Source organism: Podarcis filfolensis (genome assembly GCF_964270895.1).
Source record: "Podarcis filfolensis genome assembly, chromosome: 9".
NCBI lineage: Eukaryota > Metazoa > Chordata > Lepidosauria > Squamata > Lacertidae > Podarcis > Podarcis filfolensis.
This window is the reverse complement of record NC_139610.1, coordinates 48,317,557-48,342,951: the sequence shown is the minus strand read 5'-3', so window position 1 is coordinate 48,342,951 and position 25,395 is coordinate 48,317,557. Positions and strand designations below refer to the sequence as shown.

At 41.8% G+C, this 25,395-nt stretch overlaps 1 protein-coding gene and 1 long non-coding RNA gene across 2 annotated transcripts; one reads left to right on the top strand and one right to left on the bottom strand.

Annotated features, from left to right (window-relative positions):
- Positions 1–6,195: 6,195 nt before the first annotated feature.
- Positions 6,196–6,540, bottom strand: LOC310742746 (NADH dehydrogenase [ubiquinone] 1 beta subcomplex subunit 4-like; the record flags this gene model as incomplete). The annotated part of the gene is made up of 1 exon (XM_083572163.1): positions 6,196–6,540. The coding sequence occupies one exon, from the start codon at positions 6,538–6,540 to the stop codon at positions 6,196–6,198; it is 345 nt and encodes a 114-aa protein (XP_083428289.1).
- A 909-nt stretch (positions 6,541–7,449) lies between these two features.
- On the top strand, positions 7,450–10,934 carry LOC310742563. Its single transcript, XR_014538558.1, has 3 exons — positions 7,450–7,831; positions 10,391–10,501; positions 10,580–10,934. It is a non-coding gene; the product is annotated as an uncharacterized lncRNA (long non-coding RNA).
- Positions 10,935–25,395: the final 14,461 nt, after the last annotated feature.

The following is a 25,395-nucleotide window of genomic DNA, read 5'->3' as shown; positions in this document are numbered from 1 at the left end:
CCTATTACTGTTAATGAAGTCCTCTCCTGAAACAAAAGTAAACATTCTGCCTGTTAAGCCATGCAGTCATTGGTTAGCACTGAAAGGTAATTTAGGATCTATGATGACAGATGTGCTGTACCATGAACTCTTATTGACCTCGCAATAGTGTGTGCAGTGGCTACAGGCTTGGGCCAGATTCTCTGTTCTGTCCTTTTATGATCCGTAGCTTACAAAGCCTTGCCTGGTTCAGCCAGGGGCTATTGAACTACCGAATTTACTGTCTCCGTGTGAAATTATACGGCGCACTGCAGTACTGTATTTTGTTTCTGACATGTTTTTGGGATAGCAATCTTTTGAGTGTGATTGGAGTTATATCCTTAGGTAAGTCTGAAGCTGTTGCCATACCCAGCTTTATTATTAAATCTAAATCTACACTCAATGCTGCTCTGCCTGTGATGTACACACACACACACACACACACACACACACACACACAGAGTGCTTCCAAGTCCTCAAAAGTCCTTCTGCAGTTGATCTTAAAATCACACACAAGTACCCAGAGAGGGAGAATCTGTTCACAGGGCTGTATCCAACGGTGTCCTAGCCACTGACAGGAAGTTCTTTGATGCAGCAAAGGCTTTTATCAGTGAGATGGGGGAAGGAAGCAGTTTTTGTTAGCAGCTATGCCCCCCCAACCTCAATCTCCAAAACCTGTTTCAGAGAGTCAAAGACCCTCCAGAATAGTATGGGAGGTGGCTCAGAGGATTAAAGAGGGGAGGGGGAATCGGCACACACACACCCCGCCTCCCTGTTCAGCTGATGGAACATTCCATTGGCTCAAAGAGCCTTTCATAGAAGGTGGCTGCTCATTTGAGATTCACCTAACTTGAGACTGAGATGGCTTTTTCCCACAACCTCATCAATTAGAGTGGTACCTCGGGTTACAGACGCTTCAGGTTACAGACTCCACTAACCCAGAAATAGTACCTTGGGTTAAGAACTTTGCTTCAGGATGAGAACAGAAATCGCATGGTGGCAGCGGGAGGCCCCATTAGCTAAACTGGTACCTCAGGTTAAGAACAGTTTCAGGTTAAGAACGGACCTCCAGAATGAATTAAGTTCTTAACCCGAGGTACCACTGTACTGTATCTAAAGCCTGTGCCCAGCGATGGGATCTTGGATGAGGGTAAACAGTTGGTGTGTGAGATGCGTCCTGAGAAGATGCGGATAGACCTGCATGCTCTACAGATTGTGATTTTTTGGGGGCGATGAATTTGCACTGGAAAATGTGGGATAACAATAGTTTGATGCAACGTCATACAACCTCCCTGCAGACAAATCATTACGAAATATAATAAATAATACATCCTCTAAACTCTCCCTGCAAACTTTGTGCGAACCAATCTATATGAATGCTCAATAAATTGGTTGTCTGGAAGCAGCCTCAGCCTTCCCACCCTTCAAGTTCAAATACATGGTTTCTCCGAAAGAATCTTGGGAACGGGCATTTTCTTCCCATGGAACTACAGTTCTCCTCCTTTGCCAATACGTTCTTCATTTTCTTTTCATTTATTAGACTTATTAGTCGCTTGTCACTCAAAGGTCTCCAAGAGCAAAAAAGATATATATACCTGAGAGAAAATAGTGGGGGGATCTTATAATACTTCATATAACATAATATCCATTAAAAATACTCAAATGGTAAACAAAGCAATAATCAGACCCATTAATTAACAAATAAACAAAACTTCAACCTCCCCCAGTCCAAAAATCATTCACATCAAACCAACATTTCTCCTCTCCCCACCCCATTAGACCTCTGGCCAATAAGAGGGGCCAGAGGTGGTCCTCATTAGCCCCAGGGCAATTGTCATTTGTAGCTGAAGACAGAAGTGCCTGGCGTGCTCTGGTCCATGGGGTCACTAAACAACAACAACAAAGCTGAGTCTTATTTGTAACTGGACAGGGGGAAGAAAGCCTCCCCATGCCCACAGCCAGCTGTTTCTTCTTTGGCTGATTGACAGGGCCAAGGTGGTCTCCCCCTTGCAGTTGGTTTCTCCTGCCTGCAGCTTCCCAGTGGACCTTGGTCCCTCGGCTGACGACAGAAGCTGTCCTCTCTTCCGTTCCAGGAAAACCAAAGTATGGAAAGGAGTCATGGCATGGACTATTCCCCTGTGACCTTGGATTTGGTTTGGTGCTGCTTGTGGAAAGAGCCCCAATAGAGAATTTTCCTGACCCAGCAAAAATCGTGGTTAGCAGCAGGGTTCCTTACCGCAGGGCATGGCAATGAAAACAGTTTCAAACCAGATTATATTTATAATGTGGAAGTAGCTTTAGGACACTGCTGTACTACAAAGGTCATATGATTCATCCCTGAGTGAATCCAGATGCCAGTCTCAAGCTGTTGGAGGTTATAGGGGATTAGAGAAATTCATGGAGAATTAGGCTATCAAAGACTACTAGTCATGAAGGCTTTATATATATATATATATATGAGAGATGGAGGAGAATTTCATTCAGTCTGCATTTTAAAGAAAACTCAACTAATTTGCACCTCCCAGGCTACTACTACACTGATCAGAATGTAATTATCTGCCGGATATTGCACTTTCCTGCATTTTGCCACCCAGTACTTGGCTCAAAAAGAATTCCAAAATGGGTCATAAAATGTGTATATTAAGATCGTCTCGGTATTTTAAGATAAAATATAGTTAGAAATTAATCAACTAAGATACCAGTCAGGTTGGCAGCATATAATTAATAAAATTATTGTTGTGTTGTTTTTATACATATTTCATGATAAAACAATATTTAAGTGCAAATTTTCAGACACATTCTTTTTAAAATGCAGATTCAGAAGGACATGGGATAGAATGGGCTGTGGAATGGATTCATTAAAACATTAGCATATCATACTTTCAGGTTCGGAGTCAACATGTCTCTTTGAGCCTTTTCAGACTGGTGGTTTTCTTGCAGGTGTTTTCTGCAACATATCATTATAATAATGCATTGGTGGAGATTATATACTGGGCTGCCCACATGCCATTCTGCTTTATTAGCTCTGTGCTGCTTCCCCAGTGCTATCCTATTTTTGCCACATGGAGCATCACTTTTGTGCTATATTGCACTAAAAGCAGGGCAAGCCGTCTTCCGCTGGAAAATGTGTGGCAGGAAAATTTATAGGATTTCAGCAGGGAACCACAGGACATGCACCAACTGGAAATGAAGCCAAACTCTTGCAGACGCAAGCAGGAATTTAAGCAGTGCTGCATATAACTGCCCCAATGCCATTATGAGCACAAATAATCATGAACGAATGACAAAGGGCATGTTGTGGAGCCCAAGTCAACTTGTGGACTTCCTATGGGCAAGGAGAAAATGAACATGTAATGGTCAAAATTTGAAGACTGAAAAAATATTGGCTAATAGAAAATAGAATAGCTGAATGTTAATGAATGAATACTACATTTAGATGCAGGACAGAGAACCAGAAGTCTTTTAATATTTTTCATTTTCTCCCCCCCCTCCTTTCTTCCCCCCTTCCTTCCTTTCTTTCTGCTTTTCCCTTTTCTCTCTCTCCTCCCCCATTCCTTTTTAGATTCGAATTTAGAACTATTTCTTTTACTTTGGTGTATTTTTAAAAGATACTTTGTATTGGCTATGAACGTTTGTATATCTTTGGGCAAGTATAAATAAATATAGATATTAACAGAAAAACAAAAACAAACAGGATGCCGAACTAGATGGACCTGAGCCAGCGGGGCTCTTTTTCTGTACGTTGCAGAATTTCTTTACATTAATGTAAGCCTATATTCCCACTCCTAAAAGAGCAATCGACCCCAGTGCTAACTCCTGAGAGAACTGAACAGGTTGACCAGAAAATCCAGAAAAGTTGCTTGACTCAATGATTGTTGCACAGTCTGGGAAAGGAGCTTGTGCCAACGTGAATGGGCTTCTTGTTGAGCTTTACTCAAAATGAAAACAATTGTTTAATGACTCCCACACCCCACTTTGTGCCCAGATGATAATTCTGTTTCATCTATCAAGCGTTCTCACAAGATACAAATTTCAGGAGTAAATCTGGGGATGAGGTTTATTATGAAGCCACTCACATTCCATTTTAGTAATCCCGTCTGCTTCTAAGACAGATTTCAGAGACGTATTCGTGTTCTGCTGGATAGCTTTAATGGGATTACCTTTAAGGCTGTTCTAATAAGTGGTGTTATTAAGTTGTCTGGCTCACACTGAGTCTTATACATAACCACTGGAGTTTCCCTTCTTTTCTCCTGGTTTTGTTACAAATTGGAATTAGTGTCTATCTGGTGTAGGGTTTCATGTTTTAAAGAGGATTGAATCTTTCAGTTAAATCCCCCTCACTTTTTTAAAAAAATTCTGCTGATCTTGGAAAATCCCATTCTCTCAGTCTACAGAATATGCCTAGAACTGGATTAGAGAAACCGTTTAGGAAATATCCACCAGGGATTCTGGTATCAGGCCTCCTATAGAAGAAGGAAGTACACAAACACATGCACATAACTTTGTAGCAAGTATTTTTGAAAAGCATCCAGTTTGGAACAGAGTGACAGTGAAATTGTCTCTTTCAATAGCAGTATTTTTAAACATTGTAGATCAGGACTGGGCTGAAAGTAGACTGGGATCTACTGGTTGATATCTGGCTTCCATTTGTTTGACAATATTGGAAGATTCTGTTTTCCCCTAAAAAAAAATAGGTTGCTGAAAAAGAAGGCTTGAGTGCAAAAGGACTTGTCAGCCTGGTTCTGCTACTGATAACAAATTCCTGTGCTGACCATCTGCTCAGAGGTACACTGCTCATTACTTCTTTGTGTATTTCTGTATATGTATTCCATGGTTTTGTACCTGGTTCTGCCTGTGGATCTCAGGATTCTAGTTTCTTTTTACAAAAACTACTTGGTAGGACTGTCCAATTGCAACATCTTTTTAGGATGTGTTAGCACAGGATTGGGGAACTTTTTTGGCTTCGCCCTGTAGGCCAACTTTGACAGGTAGGTGGGAAAACTCACCTTTCAAGTGCATTACATCATCATGACTCAACAGGATTGGCAGGTTGGTTGTCCCACCTGCGCAGGGCTCCCAAGTGACCAACAGCTGACTGGTGGTTGCAATTTTTACTGTGACTACCTGCAAACTTGTGCATTCCCTCATAGCCTTGGTTTGGCTAGTGGACTGCTCAATGCATTCTGAAATACTGAATACATTTACTTGAAGAATGGCCCATAGGTTTTAATGTAACTTACTGGAAATAAATCATGCTCAGGTTTGAAGCCCAGCGTCTCCTCCCTTTCTGAGGCATGTTGCTGGGGAAATTACTGTTTTGGTTGTCTGCATTCAGTCATCTCTGGGGCCTTGGGAAAATATTCCTTTTGTTTCTTGATCTCTCACGAACCTCAGAAAGAAGAGGTTTGATTCTTAAAAGACTAAACTGTGGGTGTATAATTTAGCCCAGGATCCTATATATGCTTCTCTTGCAAGAGTCTGGAGTATTCTGTTTCTGGATGGGTGGCAGCTGCTGCAAAGAGGCTTTGTTTTAATAGCTACAATTTATATGCCAGTGACAATGGGGGCTTCCCCCCAGGTCCTAGCTGAAAGTGTGTGTGTGTGTGTGTGTGTGTGTGTGTGTGTGTGTGTAAATCCCCTTTCCAGTCACACTGGGAGAATCAAGAGACAAGCCTTGCTTCTGCAGCACTGAAAAAGATCACCAACCCCATGCCTGTAACTACTGTATTTTTTGCTCTATAAGACTCACTTTTTCCCTCCTAAAAAGTAAGGGGAAATGTGTGTGCGTCTTATGGAGTGAATGCAGGCTGCGCAGCTAACCCAGAAGCCAGAACAGCAAGAGGGATTGCTGCTTTCACTGCACAGCGATCCCTCTTGCTGTTCTGGCTTCTGAGATTCAGAATATTTTTTCCCTTGTTTTCCTCCTCCCAAAACTAAATAACCTCCCCTTGTGGTCTGGTGCGTCTTATAGAGCGAAAAATACGGTATTTTTTTATTTTTTAAAAAACTAATATATGCTATGTAACTAGTAAAAACCTAGTCCGTCCCGTTCTCCCAACTGAGCTTTATTTTGAAATAGGTTAGAGATGGAGTACCCTTCAGCAGCAGGTACAGGACACTTAACAGAACATAGGGAACGATCGCTCATACTTGCCTTCCTGTATGAGCTTTTCTTTTCTATCCCTGTCTGTTTTGAAGATACACCACCAGAAAAAAAACGGGCTCTAGTCTAAAAGCAGCTCCCAGTAGTGAAGTTTTGGGGGTGACACGGAAATTAGGGTAGGCATTGTACATTCTGGTATAAACCCAATGAGTGACAGCAGGGTCATCGATGCTGGTTTGCTGGGGATTGCTGAGCTCCAGCAGGTAGTGGCGCTTGAGGCGGGAGCGGATGGCCATGAGCTTGGCCTTGGTAGTGCGCTTCTCCAGTGACACATCATAAGTGGCCGGGTGCAGCTGTGGTGGCAGCGGGAACAGGGGTGCGGGCTTGTACTTGAAGCTGGACGAAGGAGGCTCCGCCATCTTGAGAGCGGCTGAGATGGAACCTAGTAAACATCTAGTTTGATCCTTATTTTGATTTGCCACACTGAATGAAAACTCTGCCCCCACCACCACCACTGGGAAAACAAAGGAAAGAGTCATAAGGAAACATTTGTGGGTTTCATTTTCCAAGTGGAAAAGAAAAGATGAAATGTAAGAGTGACAATAAAAATAAGTAAATAACTATTGGCTGCTTAGATTCCCTGATTTGTTTGCTGCCCCAGTCTCTTCCTGCAAGTTGGCTGTCAGCTGCTATTCATCTTTCCTACCTTCCAGATACCGTATTTTTCGCCCTATAGGACACACTTTTTCCCCTCCAAAAATGAAGGGGAAATGTGTGTGCGTCCTATGGGGCGAATGCAGGCTTTCGCTGAAGCCTGGAGAGCGAGAGGGGTCGGTTCACACCGACCCCTCTCGCTCTCCAGGCTTCAGGAGAGCCGCAGCGTCAGCCCCACAAGGTTGGGGGACAGCGGGGAGGCAGAACTCCGCCATCCTGCTGTCTCCCGATGTGGTTTGGAGGCTGATGGCAGGGAGACGCGTGCTTCTCCCCGCCGCCAGCCCCGCAAGCTCCGGGGACAGCAGGGAGGCGCAGCACGTCTTCCCACTGTCCCCGGACCTGGTCTGCAGGCGGGCGGCGGGGAGAAGAGCGCTTCTCCCCGCCGCCAGCCCCGCAAGCTCCGGGGACAGCTGGGAGGCGCAGCGCGTCTTCCCGCTGTCCCCGGATCTGGTTTGCAGGCGGGCGGCGGGGAGAAGAGCGCTTCTCCCTGCTGCCGGCACCACAAGCGCCTGGGGGGGAAACAAATTTTTTTCCCTTTATTTCCCCCCCAAAAAACTTGGTGCGTCCTATGGGCCGGTGCGTCCTATGGGGCGAAAAATACGGTATGTTTTTTTTTTACAGTGCTTTTCTAAATGTCGCCTTATGAAGTCACATTTTTGTTTGTAGAAGGAGTTGGTGGGTGACTGACAGTGAGTGCCACCATCAGCCGACTGCCTCTCCTAAGCAGCCCCTGTTGAAGCAAAGAAAGCTGCGTGGGAACCATGCCCGACAGGACCGTGTGCACTTCTGCTGTGGAGATGGATAGCAGCCTATAGATGTGTAATTGCTTGCCTTGCTCAAATGAAGATGAAAAAGACTCCCCTTTTCCAGTTGGTTATTGATCCTCAGAATTGCTGAAATGACGGCGACAAATGTTTCCCAGCGACAGCCTCTGATCAGCCCTGTGGTGATTTTTTTGGACCTCCGTGGCTCCCTTCCTTTCAGAGTAAACAGCAGGTATGATCGATGTTTCTGCCATTCATTTCAAGCTGTCCCTGTGACTTATCACAAAGACGTTCCAATTAATGTAGGCTCTCCCAGCTGAATCTCTTAGCTTGGGCAATTTTGAAACCCTCTTCAAACTTTTCCCATTCTGTTCCCCCCACAACTAGCTCACATTCCTAATCTTCATGTGGTGCCTATTAAGAGAGCCTAAATATAGAATGTAAAATCTCTGTATATTTCAAGTTATCTGCAACCCACAAGGGTGGGGGGGGGGTAGAATTAAACAAGAGAGTAGTAGGCAACCGGCCAGCAATAACAGGGCTTTAACTAGCATATGAAGTATTTATAGAACACATAAGGAACAAAGGAAATGCAGTATTTGCACCAGGGAAAGCTTCTCTCGAGGTTTCAGTACTTTTGTCCTGTCCTTTAGCCTTGTTTTGAACAAGTGTGCCAGCACTGGAGTTCAGGCAATTCATAGTTTCATTTATGAAAAAAAATTAAAAACACAGGAACCAAAGTGAATTAAATTATCATATCAAAGCTGCAGGCGGTCCTGCTTGCTTGGGAGCATGGCCACTGAATTCAATGGGGCTTATTTCCGAGTAAATGCATATAGGCTTGTGCTGTAAAAGTACCAAGATAATCTGACAGATGCTCATTCATAAGTTGCTCAATGAACAATACAGAAGTTATTTAGCAGATTGGCTCATGAATGAAATCAAATGATCCTGAGGGAACATGCAAAACATTAAGAAGACAAAAAGCCCTGCAGGATCAGTCCAAAGACCCAGCTAGCCAAGCAGTCTCTTCTCACAGTGGCCAGCCAGAGGTCTATGGGAAGCCCACAAAAACTGAGCATAAAAATCTCATTTTAATGCATGAGGGGTGTATATTTGTACACATGGCAACAAAACCAACAATAGGGAAACAACAGCCTGAGAAGGGATGGGCATATTTTTGTCTGCTAATTGGGCACGCATTTTCCATGGAAAGCAGATGCATGACCCAACAGTGTGCATTTGTTTAAATAACTTATAATAATTCATTGCCTTTCAGCCATGCTTCCGAAGAGATTTAAATAGCAGAAATGCTTCTGGTTGATCTAAAGTTGCAGAAACCAACCATCCCCCCTGGGTTTTTTTATCTATGTAGGGAGGGAGTAGCCAAAGAGAAAAAGAATATGGAACAGCTCTGAATCTATAAACACATTCATATGTCAAGCGCTGTGGGCCCATGCTGGGATAAGGTGGCTTTCTCTAGCACCACCCTCGATGTCCACCTGCAGGGAAAAGCCTACATGTAGAGATCTGTATGTGAGCTACAACCCATGTGGAAAGCACACACACATATAGTGTTCTGGGTGCATAAACTTTCCCCTGCAGATGTTCATGCTTAACGATGGGGGCCAAGACCAAAGGACAGTGCACATAGGGATGGGAACAGCACTGTGACCCTGAACCCACTCCTGTCTATATATAAGAGTATAATAAGAGCCCTATCTAGTCCAGCATCTCATGGGAAGCCCATAAACAGGACATGAACACAGTAGTTCTCATGATCCCCACAAACTGATATTCAGAGGGATACTGGATACTGGAGGCAATATACTCATCCAACAAACTAAACTCAGAACATTCATGGTATGAAAAGTTAGAGGATTTGTTGGGAATCTGAAGTAAGATAGCAAAGTTTTCCCCCAGTTCCAGTTCCAGTCCAGGCAGCTTAAGGTCCAAAATAGTTTACTGCTGTAGAAGATAAGGCTTCAGTAATACAGTTCTGGGTGTTGATATATGCATGCAGCTTGAAGGCTTTTGACTTTGGCAGATATGTACATGCAAGTACTAAGTATTTCTGTTGCTCCAGCAGTTCAAGTTGTAATGGAGACTCTGACTCACTTCTCAAAACTGACCCCGACACAGAGAGGAGCAGACCCCAGACCAAATGAGCTGACATGCCTTAATCACTTATATAGACGACACTGGGCCATTGTCATAGCAACTGGCTTGGCTGACCTTGCACCGGTTGGCTTATCTCATACATGGGGTGATTTGTATTCATGATGGAAATCAACCCCTCCCTCCATGTCCTACGGGGTCTGTACTTACTGTAAACAAAGCAGTATGACCACTTCAAAACTGTTACTAAGCACAAGTGATCTTGAAAGTGGGATCCTATTTAACTGCCATGCTAACACCATGAGCACACATCATGATGACGGCTCGATAAAGAAGATGTATGGAAGCACTCTGCAGGAGGGGGCAATGCACTGGAAGCACAAGAAGATTTACAAGGAGAAGCAAGAACAAAGATAACTCACAACTTATGGATTCCAGTCCTTGCAAAGTTCCCATTTGGGTTCATATGCCAGTCATCCAATGCGTATCGGAACAAAGCTCTCTTCCTTTTTCATTTTGGTACCCTTTGGGGATGAAATGGGAAATTGTGCGTGGAATGATAAGTAACTCTCTGCACATTCCATATTGGCTGAGCTTCCCAAGTTAAATAAAAATGTTAAAAACCTCTTTCTTTCTGATTTCACAGTTGCTTAGCTTTACCATTTATTTCTAGGTATTAATATCTGTGACTGTTCCTTTGGCTCCGCTGGACTGAGGAAACAATGGGACCAAAAGGCAATACTTAAAGACTACTGAGTGTGTAGAGGAAACCCAAACGACACAGGTCAGTAGCTTTTAGCTGAGGATCTTTCTGTACTCCGAACCTCGTACAAATCAATAAAAGATCCTCATTTCCTTCTAGCTGTTCCATGAAGAAGAGAAGAGAAGGTTGTACTCTATACATTGCTACTTCTAATAGGTAACTGACCTCTATTGTTAACTTTGAAAGCTATAAAATAAAGGGACCCTTAGAGATTCTTCAGAGGCTAAACATAGACTTTCAGAGCTGGAAGGGAGCTGAAAGTGGGGTGGGGGGTGATGCCCACAACGATTTCTACTGTGTGCAGATGTGCCCATGGCCCCCAAAATGTTAGTGACCCTTGCCCTACAGCATGCATTATTATTATCTACTTTATTTATTTTAATTATTTCTATGCCATCTTTCATGTAAACATCACAAGGCGGTTTACAAAAATACATTAAAATGTCATTAAACCTTACAGAACAAATAAAAGAGCGAACAACATTGTACATTCCTGATTATTTGGGCTCATGGTAGTATTGGGCGGTTACACACAATCTCAATTTTAATACTGTTTGTACCCACTGAAGTTTTGGGGTTAGACGTACTGTTTCCTTTCCCATTGGGGCATGTCCCATAATGTCCGGCTGGAATCCTGCAACTTTTTGTACTGCAAATATTCTAGTTCATTGTTTGTCCCACTTTGGTTGTGTTGTAGCCCATCCAGACACCAATAATGTGATGACATTGGGGGTGCATTGCCAAACAACTATTAAAGCAGAATGGTGTGTGGATGGTCCAGTCAAAATACATAATTAATGTATTGTATGATTGTTACATCAATAACATGTTGTAGAATACACAAAAAACAAAAACCCAATCTGGAGGTCCCTAAGTTATTATGGTCAAGTAGTATTGATCAGCAGCGAAGACCTAAGAGAATAAAGAAGTTTGGGGCAGATTCCAACATGCCATCAGTTTTGGTATCTGCCTTATTTCAGCAGGGAGGTGGTGGTACAAAAGTGAAGGTGCGACCTTACTGTTAGTAAGACAGTTTGGAACAGAAACCTGACTTCTTACATTCCTACATCTAATACCAAAGACAGAAGTCTATTTCCATTTAATTGCCACATGCTCGATTCAGACGACATACTATTGGGGAAGTTCATTAGTAGATGGGGCAGTGCAAGCTGTCATTTGGAGAGAAAAAAATCCACCATCATTGATCTTCTCACCAAGACTCATTTGATAAACTTCCAAAGAACAGTTTGCAAGCTGCAGTTCTAAGAACATTACGTGAAAGTTCAAACCTTGTTCAAACCCAAACATGCATCTCTTACCTGTTCAGAACTCTCTGAAAATTGTATTGTATCCAATAGGCAAAGGTAAAGGGACCCCTGACCATTAAGTCCAGTCATGGCCGACTCTGGGGTTGCGGCACTCATCTCGCTTTATTGGCCGAGGGAGCCGGCGTACAGCTTCCGGGTCATGTGGCCAGCATGACTAAGCCGCTTCTGGCGAACCAGAGCAGTGCACGGAAACGCCGTTTACCTTCCTGCTAGAGCGGTACCTACTTGCACTTTGATGTGCTTTTGAACTGCTAGGTAGGCAGGAGCAGGGACCGAGCAACGGGAGCTCACCCCGTCGCGGGGATTCGAACTGCCAACCTTCTGATCGACAAGTCCTAGGCTCTGTGGTTTAACCCACAGCGCCACCCACATCCCTATTGTATTCAATAGTAAGATTTAAAAGCATCAAAAACTTTAAGCTGAATAGCAAATACTAACTAGTGAAAGCAATGAGAGGTTATTTCCATCACCATGGATCTGTGCCATTGATGACTTCATGTCTATGGAAAAGTTTAAATATTCTTTCTTACATGAAACCTTGGAAACATTGCAGATGGATGATGATTTTGAGAATACCACTGAAGTTTACAGGAACCTGTGCCATGGCAGTGCTGAGTAGGAAATAAGGTCACTGATGAGAGGAAATTCTATGTGCAGAAGTCTTATAAGAGAATTCAAATAGATCTGGCAGAGAAAGGGATGTGGTTAGACATTGACATCTTTAAGCTGTCAGCGGCATTACAACCCTTGTCTTAAAGGCATGCTAACTTTCAATTGCTTGGTACCCAAATGTAATAAGTAGGCCTGTCCTGCTGCATCACAGGATGAGGAAACAATGAACAAAAATGGCTCACGATCTTTGCTAGTACCTAACAATTCCCTTAGATTAAATTGTGCAAAAGTTATAATTCTAATTAAGATTAGTGCAAACTGTGCAATACCTGATAGATTACGCACATCATATTCTATGATTTAAAACGTGTGTCCACAATACACTGAGATCTGTTCTCCATTGGGCTGTTTACTTGTGGAATAGCTAAAAATTATGGTGATGAGACAAATTACAGGTTAAAACTGAGACCTCCCTTTTTTGGGGAAACTAGTGGTTTACTGTGTAATGCACCTGTGTGCTGCATGTGCTGGGAATAACAAGGCAGCAGCTTCCATGATCAGGGGAATCACTTCCCTGATTATGGACTTTGCTGCTGCAAAATTCCATTTTCTCCCAATTTTTGGAGCCCATTTGGAAATCTGAGTACTCCTCTGTCCCACTACACCCCATTACGAAGACAGATGAAGTAAGTGTATAAGTGTGTGGGGTGTGTGGGTGTGCAGGCACACACCCACACTTTGCTTTTCCTTGTTTTTAAATAATTTTTTATTAATTTTCCAATACAATTGTACATTTTTATCCAAATTTTAACATAACAAATTATCTCTTTTTGGACTTCCTTCAGCTTCTCTGACAATCATCCGTATTTATCTCTTCAATACGCATTCCCTTCATTTGTATTGCCATTTGTCTTCCCTCCCCCTTCTATTTCTTTTTAACAATACATCTCAACTTTTACAGTGCCTCTTGAAACCCCACTAGCGTTGTTTGTACATCACATACATTTTTGAGATAATCTACAAACTTTCCCCAGTCTTCGATGAACTTTTGGACTCGCACATATCTGATTTTCCCAGTTAATTTATCCAATTCTGCATAGTCTGTCAGTTTCATTCTCCATTCTTCTATCATCGGTATTTCCTCTTGTTTCCATTTCTGGGCCAGTAGAATTCTTGCCGCCGTAACTGCTTATTGGAAAAGTTTACAGTCCTTTCTTCTTATTTCCTTTCCTGTAATCCCTAAAAGGAAGGCTTCTGGTTTCTTTACAAAAGTATATTTTAACATCTTTTTCAATTCATTATAAATCATTTCCCAGAAACTTTTCACTTTCTTACATTCCCACCACATATGATAAAACATTCCTTCTTTTTCTTTACATTTCCAACACTTATTACACATCTTATACATCTTTGCTAGTTTTACCGGTGTAATGTACCATCTATAAAACATTTTCATAACATTTTCCTTCAACGCCGTACATGCAGTAAATTTTAGATTTTCTTTCCACAATTTTTCCCAGTCATCAAATTGAATATTATACCCAAAATCTTTGGCCCATTGTATCATTACCGATTTAACCTCTTCATCTTTCGTATTCCATTCCAACAATATTTTATACATTTTTGACAAAATTTTACATTCATTATTTATTATATCTGTTTGAAACTTTGAATCTTTTTCTCCATAACCACTTTCTTTTTCTCCATAACCACTTTCTTTTAAACCTGGAAATAGTGCAACCAATCATATATGTATTCTTTAACTTGTTCATATGGTTTTAACTTCCATTTCCCCCCTTCTTTGATTACCATTTCACCATACATAATCCAATTACCTCTCATATTTATTTTCTTTACACTCATAACTTCCAACGGAGATAGCCAGTGTGGAACTCTTGGTTCCAATAGATTTTTATACCTGTCCCATATTTCTATTAACAAATTCCTGAAGATGTGGTTCCCAAAACCTTTATGAATTTTCTTCTTGTCACACCATAAATATGCGTGCCATCCAAATCTGTTATCAAAACCTTCAAGATCTAATAATTCCTTATTTTCTAATTTTACCCATTCCTTTAACCAACATAGGCATGCTGCTTCATAGTATAATTTCATATCTGGCAGGGCGAAGCCTCCTCTTTCTTTCGCATCTGTTAATAATTTATATTTTATTCTTGGCTTCTTACCCTGCCAAACATACCTTCAAATCACTCTTTGCCACTCTTTAAAAATCTCTACCCCCTTTACAATGGGGATAGTATGAAATAAAAATAACATCTTTGGAAGCACGCTCATCTTTATCGTAGATATTCTGCCCCAAAAGGACAATTTCATTCTACCCCCCACCTCCAAATCATTCCTTATTCCCTTCCAAACCAGTATATAATTATTCTGAAAAAGATCAATATTTTTAGGAGTTAACCAAATTCCCAGATATTTTACCTTTTTCACCACCTCTATCTCCGTCTGTTGCTGCATTATTTCAGTCCTACTTTGCTCCATATTTTTAGAAATTATTTTAGTCTTTTTCTTATTCAATCTAAATCCGGCCACCATTCCAAATTGTTCAATCTCCTCCAATACTTCTTTTACACTTTCTATTGGTTCTTCAATTGTTATTACCAGATCTTCGGCAAAGGCCACACTTTGCTTTTCCAGGCAGTCTGACTAAAAATCAGATCCACTAAAATTATTGTCCTAGATTTGCATGGTTTTACACAGGGTCTCCCAAACTCACCATTAAATTAAATCTCACAGTAGCAGACTGCACACATCTGGTCTTTTCTTGATTTGGACACTGAAAAACCACCAAAAAATCACAGAAGGCACTGATGGATATTGGTGGCCTATGATTTGACAGTGGTTTAAAGGTGACCCCTTGTAAAATTACTGAGACATCAGAGCTATGATTTTGCACAGTGGCAGCCCTGGAAAGCACTATATCCACAATTTTTATAGTCCTAGATGTAACCTTTGATTTGATTATGGAGGGCATTAAAATTATGCAATTTCAGCATGATTCACTTTACTGGATCTGACTTGTACATAGCTGTCAACTTTCAGATTTGAAAATAAGGGATCAGCAGCCTCAAAAATAAGGGATTAGCAGCCTCACCTGTCCCGGGGACTGTCTACGGGACATCTAACAATCTGGGATAGTAGCGGGAAACGGCGCTAGAATAAGGGAATTTCCCACAAAAAAAAGGGAAGGTTGACAGCTATGGACTTGTAGCTGTACTCGCTGCCTGCCCCCTCCCCTCCCTCCCTCCCTCCCTCCCTCCTTCTCTCTCTCTCCCCATTTTGTCTCTTTCTCCCTTCTGTTTCTCCCTATACTTCCTCTCTCTGCCTCCTATTGAACCCCTGTTTCTGTCCCCTGGCTGCTGCCTTCCTCCTGCTAGGCTCCCAGATCACTTTCCTTTCCCACCTAGCCTTCCCTCCACTTTCTTTTCTACTTTCCTGGTATATAAATGGTGCTGATTTGAGCCTTGAAAAGCAAAGAGAGCTGAAAGAAAGAGGGCAAATGCCGCTTTTCTGATTCCCTTCCTCTACCCTATGCACTTCTCAAGAGGTAGAAAAGGTAAATACTCTCATCACTTCGCAATGTAGGAGGAAGTGGGGGCTCAGGGACTTGTGGACAACAGGGGAATCCTAAAGAGTGGCACTGCACCCATAGGTAGCGACTCAGTGTGATGTCAACATTACAATGGTAGCATTTCAGGGTTTGTACATATATGAAGGATCATTTCATTTTAAGATCTGTGATTGGAACGTAGCAATGTTTCAGACACCCTCAGTGGTCATTGCAGTAGGACTTGAGATCATCAGTCTTCTAAAAAAATTATGCTACACTCATTTTTAAAATAAATATCAAATACAGAATATATATATATATATATATATATATATATATATATATCCAAAGGAACAGGATCTTCTATTCTCTCCATAGCTTAAAACCTTCAACAAAATTACTATTGACCCCTTGCTCTAGTCACTTCTAAATCTAAATCTAAAGCTATTTTCACACAAGTCATTTTTCATTCTCACACAGCGACTGCTATAATCAAAACTATTTTAGTCCCAACCTGGAGGGAAGGGAGACTGTTATCATTATTTCTATTTTTAGATGCACCGAATGTGCTTATTACAGTTTGTGGGGAATTATAAATACCTAGATATAAAATAGATTTAATAGATACCATCCATATGCATCACACAGCAATCATCCAGTTGAAAAATGGAAAGCCATGAAGCCTTGCATGATTGAAAGAATAATTCTGCCTAGTGATTGTTCATCCCTTGATGTCAGACTCCTCAGATATCCTGTCTCATTCTCAAGGGGACTTCAGATTCCTCTCCGGTTTTCTGATTATTCTCTCCTAAGTCTTCTCCAATCTGATGCCTGCCAGATGTTTTGGACTACTGGGCCATCATCCTTGACCATTAGCCATGAGGACTAAGGCTTATTCAGGAGGCAGCAGGTTGAAGAACGTTAACTTTATAGCTTTGTGTTCACCCATAGAACTATAAAATATACAGTCATACTTCTCAAAATATCTTCGGTGCTGCTATATTAAATTAGTTTTACAGTACTGTTAGTTTTACATTGGCTTAAAATAGGTTTTTAGCTAGTTTAAGACTATTCTACAATATTCATAGAGAATTCTATTACTGTCAGTCTCATATGCTGAGTTGCAGTGATTTTTTATTAGCCATAATGTGTGGTTTTGACTTTAGCTTTCATAATGCATGGGGGGGGTTGTGTGTATTGGACGTCACCATGGCCCTAAAAAGGTGGCTTACAAATTATCTTAAAGGAATTGAAGTACAATGATGGACATTCACGACATTTTTTCAATACTGAGTAGTGTCATCGTCATGTAGTCATCAAAGAAAACTATAAAGCTAATCTTTTCAGCACCAGCCTTTGGTAGAGGATGACACAACTATTATTATTATTATTATTATTATTATTATTATTATTAGTGCACCTCCCTATACCTGCACGTCTCAGGGCAGTTCACACAATAAAATCGTAATATAAAAACACAAATTGCACAATCAAAATAAAAAACAACAACCCAATAACTGCTCCTCCCCCAAACACATTTTAAACGGGCACCAGATGTCAAATTAGCCAAAGGGCTGATTAAAGATAAATGTTTTTGTCTGGTGAAAAGTGATGAATATGTAATGAAGGTACCAGGCAAGCCTCTCTGGTGAGAGCATTCCACAAAGTGGAGCCACGGTAGAAAAGGCCCATTTCTGTGTTGCCACCCTCTGGACCAGGGGTCGGCAAGGTTTTCCTTGCCTGGGCCAGTTCACTTCCAGGAATATCACTACATGGGCCAGATCACTTCTGTGCAGATGCGATTTCCGGTGCCGTGGAAGCGAGACCCAACTCCGCGCTGCGCCGGTTTAGCACAGCACACGGGGACTCGCTGAGCAGGCAGCTCAGTTTGGGGGCAGCTCCTGGGCTGTTTAAACGACCCCCGTGGGCTGCTTATGGTCAATGGGCCTCAGGTTGCCAACCCCTGCTCTGGACTTCTCATGGAAGAGGCACACGAAGAAGGACCTTAGAAGATAATCTCAGGGTCCAGATAGGTTCATATGGAGATAGGCGCTTATTGAGGTATTGTGGTCCTGAGCTGCCTGAGGCACTAGAAAAACAGCTAAATATGATGGCTTTAAAAAAAATTGGTTAATTTATAGCAGTAAGCTCATTTACACATCAGCAGCATTGCTTCAAAAGAGTAAATAACACAGAGTTTCCATTGCTACAGGAAAAGGTTCTATTTACAAGGATGACTTTGGACTCTAAGCTTACATGGTTGGGAGCTAGATTCCTATGGCTGCTTCATGCAAAAGAGAGGTGGTGGCAAGGAGCCACTTGGGAGTTTAGTGGGCAACCACAAGCCCCCTGCCTACTGGAGGCATGCAAGGTTGTTCATACCCAACAGAATAAGGATTGCAGCGTTTTTTCATCAGCAAGTCGAGTGAGTAGATTCTCGAATGCATATCACCATCTCAGTATGATGTTTGAGATGTTCCACCTCAAAGCTTCTGAAGGTGTTTGGTTTTGATGGCAGAAGTATTTTGACAGAGACAATGAGGTCAGCAGAAATGCTGAAAGGTTTGGAAAAGGAAACGAGTCCCTGTCGCATACAGTTTACTCATTTAATAGGATCTTTTCATGTTCAGGAGGACGGCCAATATGCTTCTGAAAGACAGCCTCACCTCCGTAACCCATCCCTGCCACCCAAGTCCCAGCCTATTATTAATGAAAGCATGAGCCACTGTAGCAAGTTTATCATACAGGCAACAGCAGCTGCCTCATAGATTAAAGAGGTTGTTGGGCTCTATTCTAAAGGCAGTGAACAGTAAATTGGATATGGAAATATCAGCATACAGATGAAGGGGGAAGTTGTTCGGCTACCATCAAAACATTTATATACTGTATAAAAATGTAGCTAAGTAATAATATAAAATAGAGCTACTGCTAAGCTGAATTAAGGACTGATTTATTTTTGCACTTTCACACCCATATTTTTTATTGTATCTTTTTTATTGAGAGTATTTTAATTGAACAAAATAAAGTAAAAATAAAAAGTGTATTAAGAGAAAAAAGGTAAATTATATCACTTTGTATGCAAACAATTACAGTTCCATGTATGCTTGTGTGGTATATAGGCATATAAGTGTTATTATTAACAAAATACATATATCCAGTGCTTTTTTCTGGGGGAATGGAGGGGTACACATACCCCTAAACATTTTGTGAATCTAAGTTTGGCCTTATTGAGGGGCAGTATTTCAATATGAGTAGGAAAATGAGAATACCCCTAAACTTTTTTTTTAAAAAAAGCACTGCATATATCATTATTTATAACCTACTATATGTTTTAATAAACACTACCATCTTTTTACAAACATTCCAGATATAATTGTACTTATCCACGCATGGTGTACGTCTGTAAGCAATCCATAAGTTGCAAGTGTTGTCATATCTTCAACCCATTGACTAAAAAGGGAGCATAGATTTATCTTTCCATTGCATCACTATCAGTTTTTTAGCCATAGTGAGGGCACAAGGAATCCATATACATTGTCCAGTAGTCAAATTCCATATATTAAAAAAAAAGTAGTATAAACACCGCCAACTGGGAAACACTGGCCTTTGAGCGCTCCAACTGGAGAATAGCCTTTACCAAAGACGTCATGGACTTTGAAGACGCTCAAACTCAGGACGAAAGGGAGAAACGTGCTAAGAGGAAGGCATGTTTGGCAAACGCTCACCATGATCAACTCCCACCCAGAAACCTATGTCCCCACTGTGGAAAGACGTGTGGATCCAGAATTGGCCTCCACAGTCACTTACGGACTCACTGTTAAGACCATGTTCATGGAAAACAGCCTTACTCGGCTATGAGTGATCACCAAAGAAGAAGATTGGGTACATAATTCAGAAGACTGTTTAACTCTGAAATTTTTAACTTGTTCTGCACAGTCATAGTTATACAATCCAATACTTTCTCCCCAAACTTAGTAAGTGTAGGACATTGTAAAAAACATGTGTTTCAAAGAAGTGTTATCCTTATTACATTTCCAACAGCATGCTGTCTTAGACAATTTTTTTCTGTATGTTCCCCATTCAGACAGCAGTTATACTTCTATAGTCCCTCCCCAACACCCTTTCAGAGAAAGAGCAAAGTAGTTGCCGAAAGCATTGCCTTCCCTCTGAACTGAATTTGCTCTGAACTGATTAGCAGTTGTGACATCATCACAATGACTAGGTGTCCCTTGATTGGCTGGGTTAAATCTAGGAAGATGGAGAAGCACTGAAATTGTACTTGAAGCAGCAGCAACCTGAAGGACACAAGGACACCTGTGAACAGCTAAAGAAATGAAAATCCAAGGAGTTTTCCAGGAACTGTTTTGACTCCCTTAAAAATACAGTTTTCATGGCCAAAACGTTTGTGGGTAAATGTTAGTACAACAGTAAATAGAATGCACATATTTCTTTAAGCAGAAACGATTTCTTGCTAACAACTGAACACCCTAATAATTATAGCTTTTGTGTTAAATAGTATTATAGGAGACTACTGCGCTTATCTCTGTCTGGAGGAATTAAATTGCAGTAATGAAATATTTTCTTTGTCCTCCTCACACTGACAGTTCATTTTGTTCTTTCTTCTCTCATTATCGTGTTTCCAGTACATGTCGCCTTCTGCAGCAGTTGTGTTGTGCACATGCTATAAATAAAGGCTTTGCAAATGTGGGGTGGCTGTTCATGCTGTGTGTAAACCCACCCTAGATACCAGTGTAGGAAGACAATGATTGATCTGAGTTACATCATATGCACTCACCACACAATGCAGGCAGGGTACTGTTGCCAGAGACACCGGTTCAGAACTCATCATATTGCACCTTCAGTCATAGGACCCTAGGAAGGTACTTTATACTGAGTCTGACCATTGCTTCATCTAGATCAGTACTGACAGGGCTTTCTTCCCCATCTGGAGCTCACCAGAGCTCAGTTCCAGCACCTCTCAGGTGGGCACCATTGTTATTCTAAGAGAACAAGGAAGAAATTCATAGCGAGGTCCAGCACCTCTTTTTCAAGAAAAGTAGTACAGTGGTACCTCAGGTTAAGTACTTAATTTGTTCCGGAGGTCCGTTCTTAACCTGAAACTGTTCTTAACCTGAAGCACCACTTTAGCTAATGGGGCCTCCTGCTGCCGCCGCGCCGCCAGAGCACGATTTCTGTTCTCATCCTGAAGCAAAGTTCTTCTTCTTTTTTTTAATAAATTTTTATTGATTTTCCAACATATATCAAAACACAACACAACTGACAATACACAAACAAACATACAAACACGTATAATTTCATATCCTCTTTTTCTTAAACCTTGTTTCAACGACTTCCCCATGCCTCCCTTTTCTGCATCCCTGTTTTAAATTTTCCCAGCAACTCCTAATTTCAATTACTTATAATTCACTTTCTTTAATCCTTTTTCTCTTACCCAATTATTTGTCACTGCAATTCTGTTTTACATTACCCATAACATTTTAACACTCATTAATTTTACAACAGTTCTTAAGATAAATTTTAAATTTCTTCCAATCTTCTTCCACCGTCTCTTTCCCTTGGTCGCGGATTCTGCCAGTCATCTCAGCCAGTCCCATATAGTCCTGAAGCAAAGTTCTTAACCTGAAGCACTATTTCTGGGTTAGCAGAGTCTGTAACCTGAAGCGTATGTAACCTGAGGTACCACTGTACTGAGTATTGTCTACAGTGGTTCTCCAGGTTTCAGACAATGACATTCCTCACCATACTGTGGCTTCCAGGCATTGAACCTGGACCTTCTGCATTCAAAGCAGATGTTCTCCCACTGAGCTATAGGCCTTGTGTACACACCAGCTGTCTTCAACAAGCTATTCCACATTTATAGTGTAAATAACTTACTTTCCCTGATTTACACAGTTGGGTAGATTAACTGTCTCAAGACATTTAAATTATAATGTTATGACTATCTCATTAGCAGTAATGACAATTTGCCTAAATAAACTACCGTATTTTTTGCACCATAACACTCACTTTTTTCCTCCTAGAAAGTAAGGGGAAATGTCTGTGCGTGTTATGGAGGGAATGCCTACGGATGGCATGCCTATGGATTTTCCTCCTCTAAAAACTACGTGCGTGTTATGGTCGGGTGCGTGTTATAGAGCGAAAAATACGGTAATTTGTAAAAATCACCCAGCCTTTGAAGCACAACCCTCCCTCCGTGATGAACTGGGCAGCATTTATCTGACTGGTATATGCTACATTAAAATTTTAAGATAACCATGCTTACTTATAACAGAATGATTTTTCAAAAGCGTGGTTTTCTGAATATCCCATTATTTTTACAGTAGTTTAAACCAAGCACAGAAAACTGGCGACTTTCTGGTAAAACAAAAACAAAAAACCACCACCACCAACACGCTCCCTCCTCCCTTCCTACAGGCTGACTGGCCTGGCATATGAGACTTTTCTGCCCACGATGGCCCAGATTTTGCCTTCCTGCATTTCATTGGATGCTGGCCTGCACTACTGCCAACCACAAAGATGGGTGTGGTGTTTCCCCAGACTGTGCTGTGAGCCAGCTGGTTTCTGAGGATGTTTCCTGTTTCAAATTATAAAAGAGAGACATTCTAACAGGCCAGTTTTCATTCAAAAGCAATTTCTACGGCTGAGAGTGAAGTGTGGAATTGGAAGCCCTGAAAAATACTCAGGATTGCGTATGAGAACTGTGTAGGCATTGTCCTTTACATATTCATGTGAGGAAGAGGAAAGGTCACACCCACTGGCCCTGCCCCCACTGTTAATTCGCTGTTGGCCTGGTCTAATACAAAAAGTCTGATTTGTTTGTTTCACAAGAACTCTGAATCAGCTTTAATTATGCAACCTGAATTTGCTGGGATATGACTGAATCTCACCTGAAAACTGTGATATTCTGGAAGCAGCCTTAGCTAAATAGTTCACAGCAATCCGTGGGAGTGTCAGTCAGAGTACAGGACTAACATTAAATAATTTGTGCACATGTGCCTGAAAAGAGCTGGCTTTGCCTTTCATGTAATTTTGCAGCAATCTACAAGTGCTTTAACTAGAGCAAGCTTAAAGGCAACTAAAAAACAGCTTTGGATGTGTGATCTGCCAAACGCTGACTGTGCATGCATAGAATCCCATTTCACATATCAAACCAGAGAAAGAGCTCTTTGGGAAATGGTGCTTGACTCCTAATATAGTAAATTATTAAAAACTGGACAAATTGCGTACCAAACCAGGAGTTAATAGTAATTACAAACGTCAACAATGTCACTATGTATAAATGCTGCGTATTGCCCATTATCATCCTGTGCTGGCCCAGCGTCAGCAACAGAACCCCGGACAGATAGCTGCCAGAGCCACCTGCCTGTAAACTGGTTACCAGTATCTGTTCACAGATTGCCAGTGTTGCAGATATGCTTTCAAAGCTGTGAGCACAAACCTCTAGTTTGTTGGCCAAACTAGGCCCTCAATGGGTCTAAATCTCGCCCAAACGACATCCACTTGCCTCACACTGGATATCAGGAGCAATAGGGAATTTACAATGTTCCTTATGGTTCATTGCAGTGGTGGCTGGCACCCCCACTGGGATTGGCAGGTGTCAGGGAGCCAGCCAACAATAAATTACATGGAGTACATGAACGTAACTCTTTGTTAGAAGAAATTAGTCCTGCTCAGAGGAGCCAGGCTTACTGAGCACAGTAGGTCTTGCCCCCGTGAGGCAGTTGTGGAGGCTGAAGATCCCTGCTCCCCACAGCTGCCTAAATCTGGCATTCTGCTGAACTCACAAACATGAGGAAGGAGGGATAATATCTAATAAACACATCCTCTCCTAGCATCTAGTCACATGGCAATATTCATTTGGGTCACCTGTCATGGCAGTGGCATTGGGTGACTTGTTATGTATTCAGTGGTCTGTGTTTTCCTGAGCTTAAGTCTGGACTAAGGGTTCTGAGCCCCTGTGATTTGATACATGATATCCAATCACAGAACATGTCAGGATTTGGGCCTCAGCCATTGGCCCTTAAACTCTGAGTCATGATTCGCAGCTTGGAAGTTTAGACAGCCAATCAACTTTGGGAGTTGGAGTGGCCCAGGCCTTCAGAAATGTACATAAGCAGTTGCTTTGCCCCTGTTGCCCAGTTCTGTTAGTTCAATCAAGGTTCTTGCTGTTATCACTGTGTCTTGCCTCGTGGGAACTGAAATATACTCAGAGTCGCAAAGTGATTTCATGCTCTTTATTCAGCTCACAGTGGTGAGGAGGAATGAATGAATGTCCCCTCAAAGTATCTGCTTTATATACATTATTTACACAATGGGCTGCACATGATTGGCTAATTCCGGAATTCTACTGTAAGCCAATCAGGTTGTGGATTCACTTCTATCTGGAGCATGATTGGGTGGTTCCTGCCAACCAATCATACTGCTGCATTGTTCTAGGACCAATCAGACTGCTGCATTCTGAATCCTACTGTTCTAGGACCAATCACACTGCTGCCTTTTGGATCCTATTGTTCTAGGACCAATCAGACTGCTGCAGTTTGGATCCTATTCAACTCAGTACATAACAGGAACCCACCTACACTTCATGACTGATAGGTGAGAAGCCCCACCCACCTGTCAAACTGGCCCACATGAGTGGAGGAATTCCCTCCACCCACCTCTGCTTCCAGAAATGGGATCTATGTAAGAGGATGATGGTGCAATGCATTTGCTGGTAGACGGTGCTCTTTGTTGGTTTCCAATACAGAAGTAATGCAGGCAAGCTTCACTCTGCAGCCAGCTTCAATTTTCTGTTAATCAAGGAGATTCATGGGAAGCTCTGCCATCCAAATGGAATCCAAGTTTCATGTCATTTCAATCTGGAAGCAATCCATGGAAAGAATAGTCTGTCTGCTGAAACCTCTGCTTCAGACAGGTCAAGAGGGATTACATCACATTAACACCTTCAAGCGGAGACAGATCGGAAATGCCTTTTCTGCCTCAGAATCAGCTGCAATGAGATTCAAAGTTAAGAAAGCACTGACAGCATTTCACCCACTGTCAGTGGGAGAAGCCAGTGGCCAATACACCAGATGGGTGAGGCTTAAATGCTGCTCAGTTTCTCTGCAAACATCAGTACCTTGTGCTTAGGTACTCTGTCTAGCTTTATTCTTCCATACTGAACTACCAGGCCTCACAAGGAGCAAAGTGGGTGTGAGCTCCTTTTAAAATGCCAGAATGTTTGCCTGGTCCTGGTAAGGCACACTTTAGCTTACCATGATGTGCAAACCAGGACTGTGTGTTGGATTAAAGTCTAAGGTAAGGGTTTTTTTGGGGGGGGAATATTTATCTACTAATATCAACATTTAATTATTTACTTCTAACCCCAAACTGAACAGTATTCA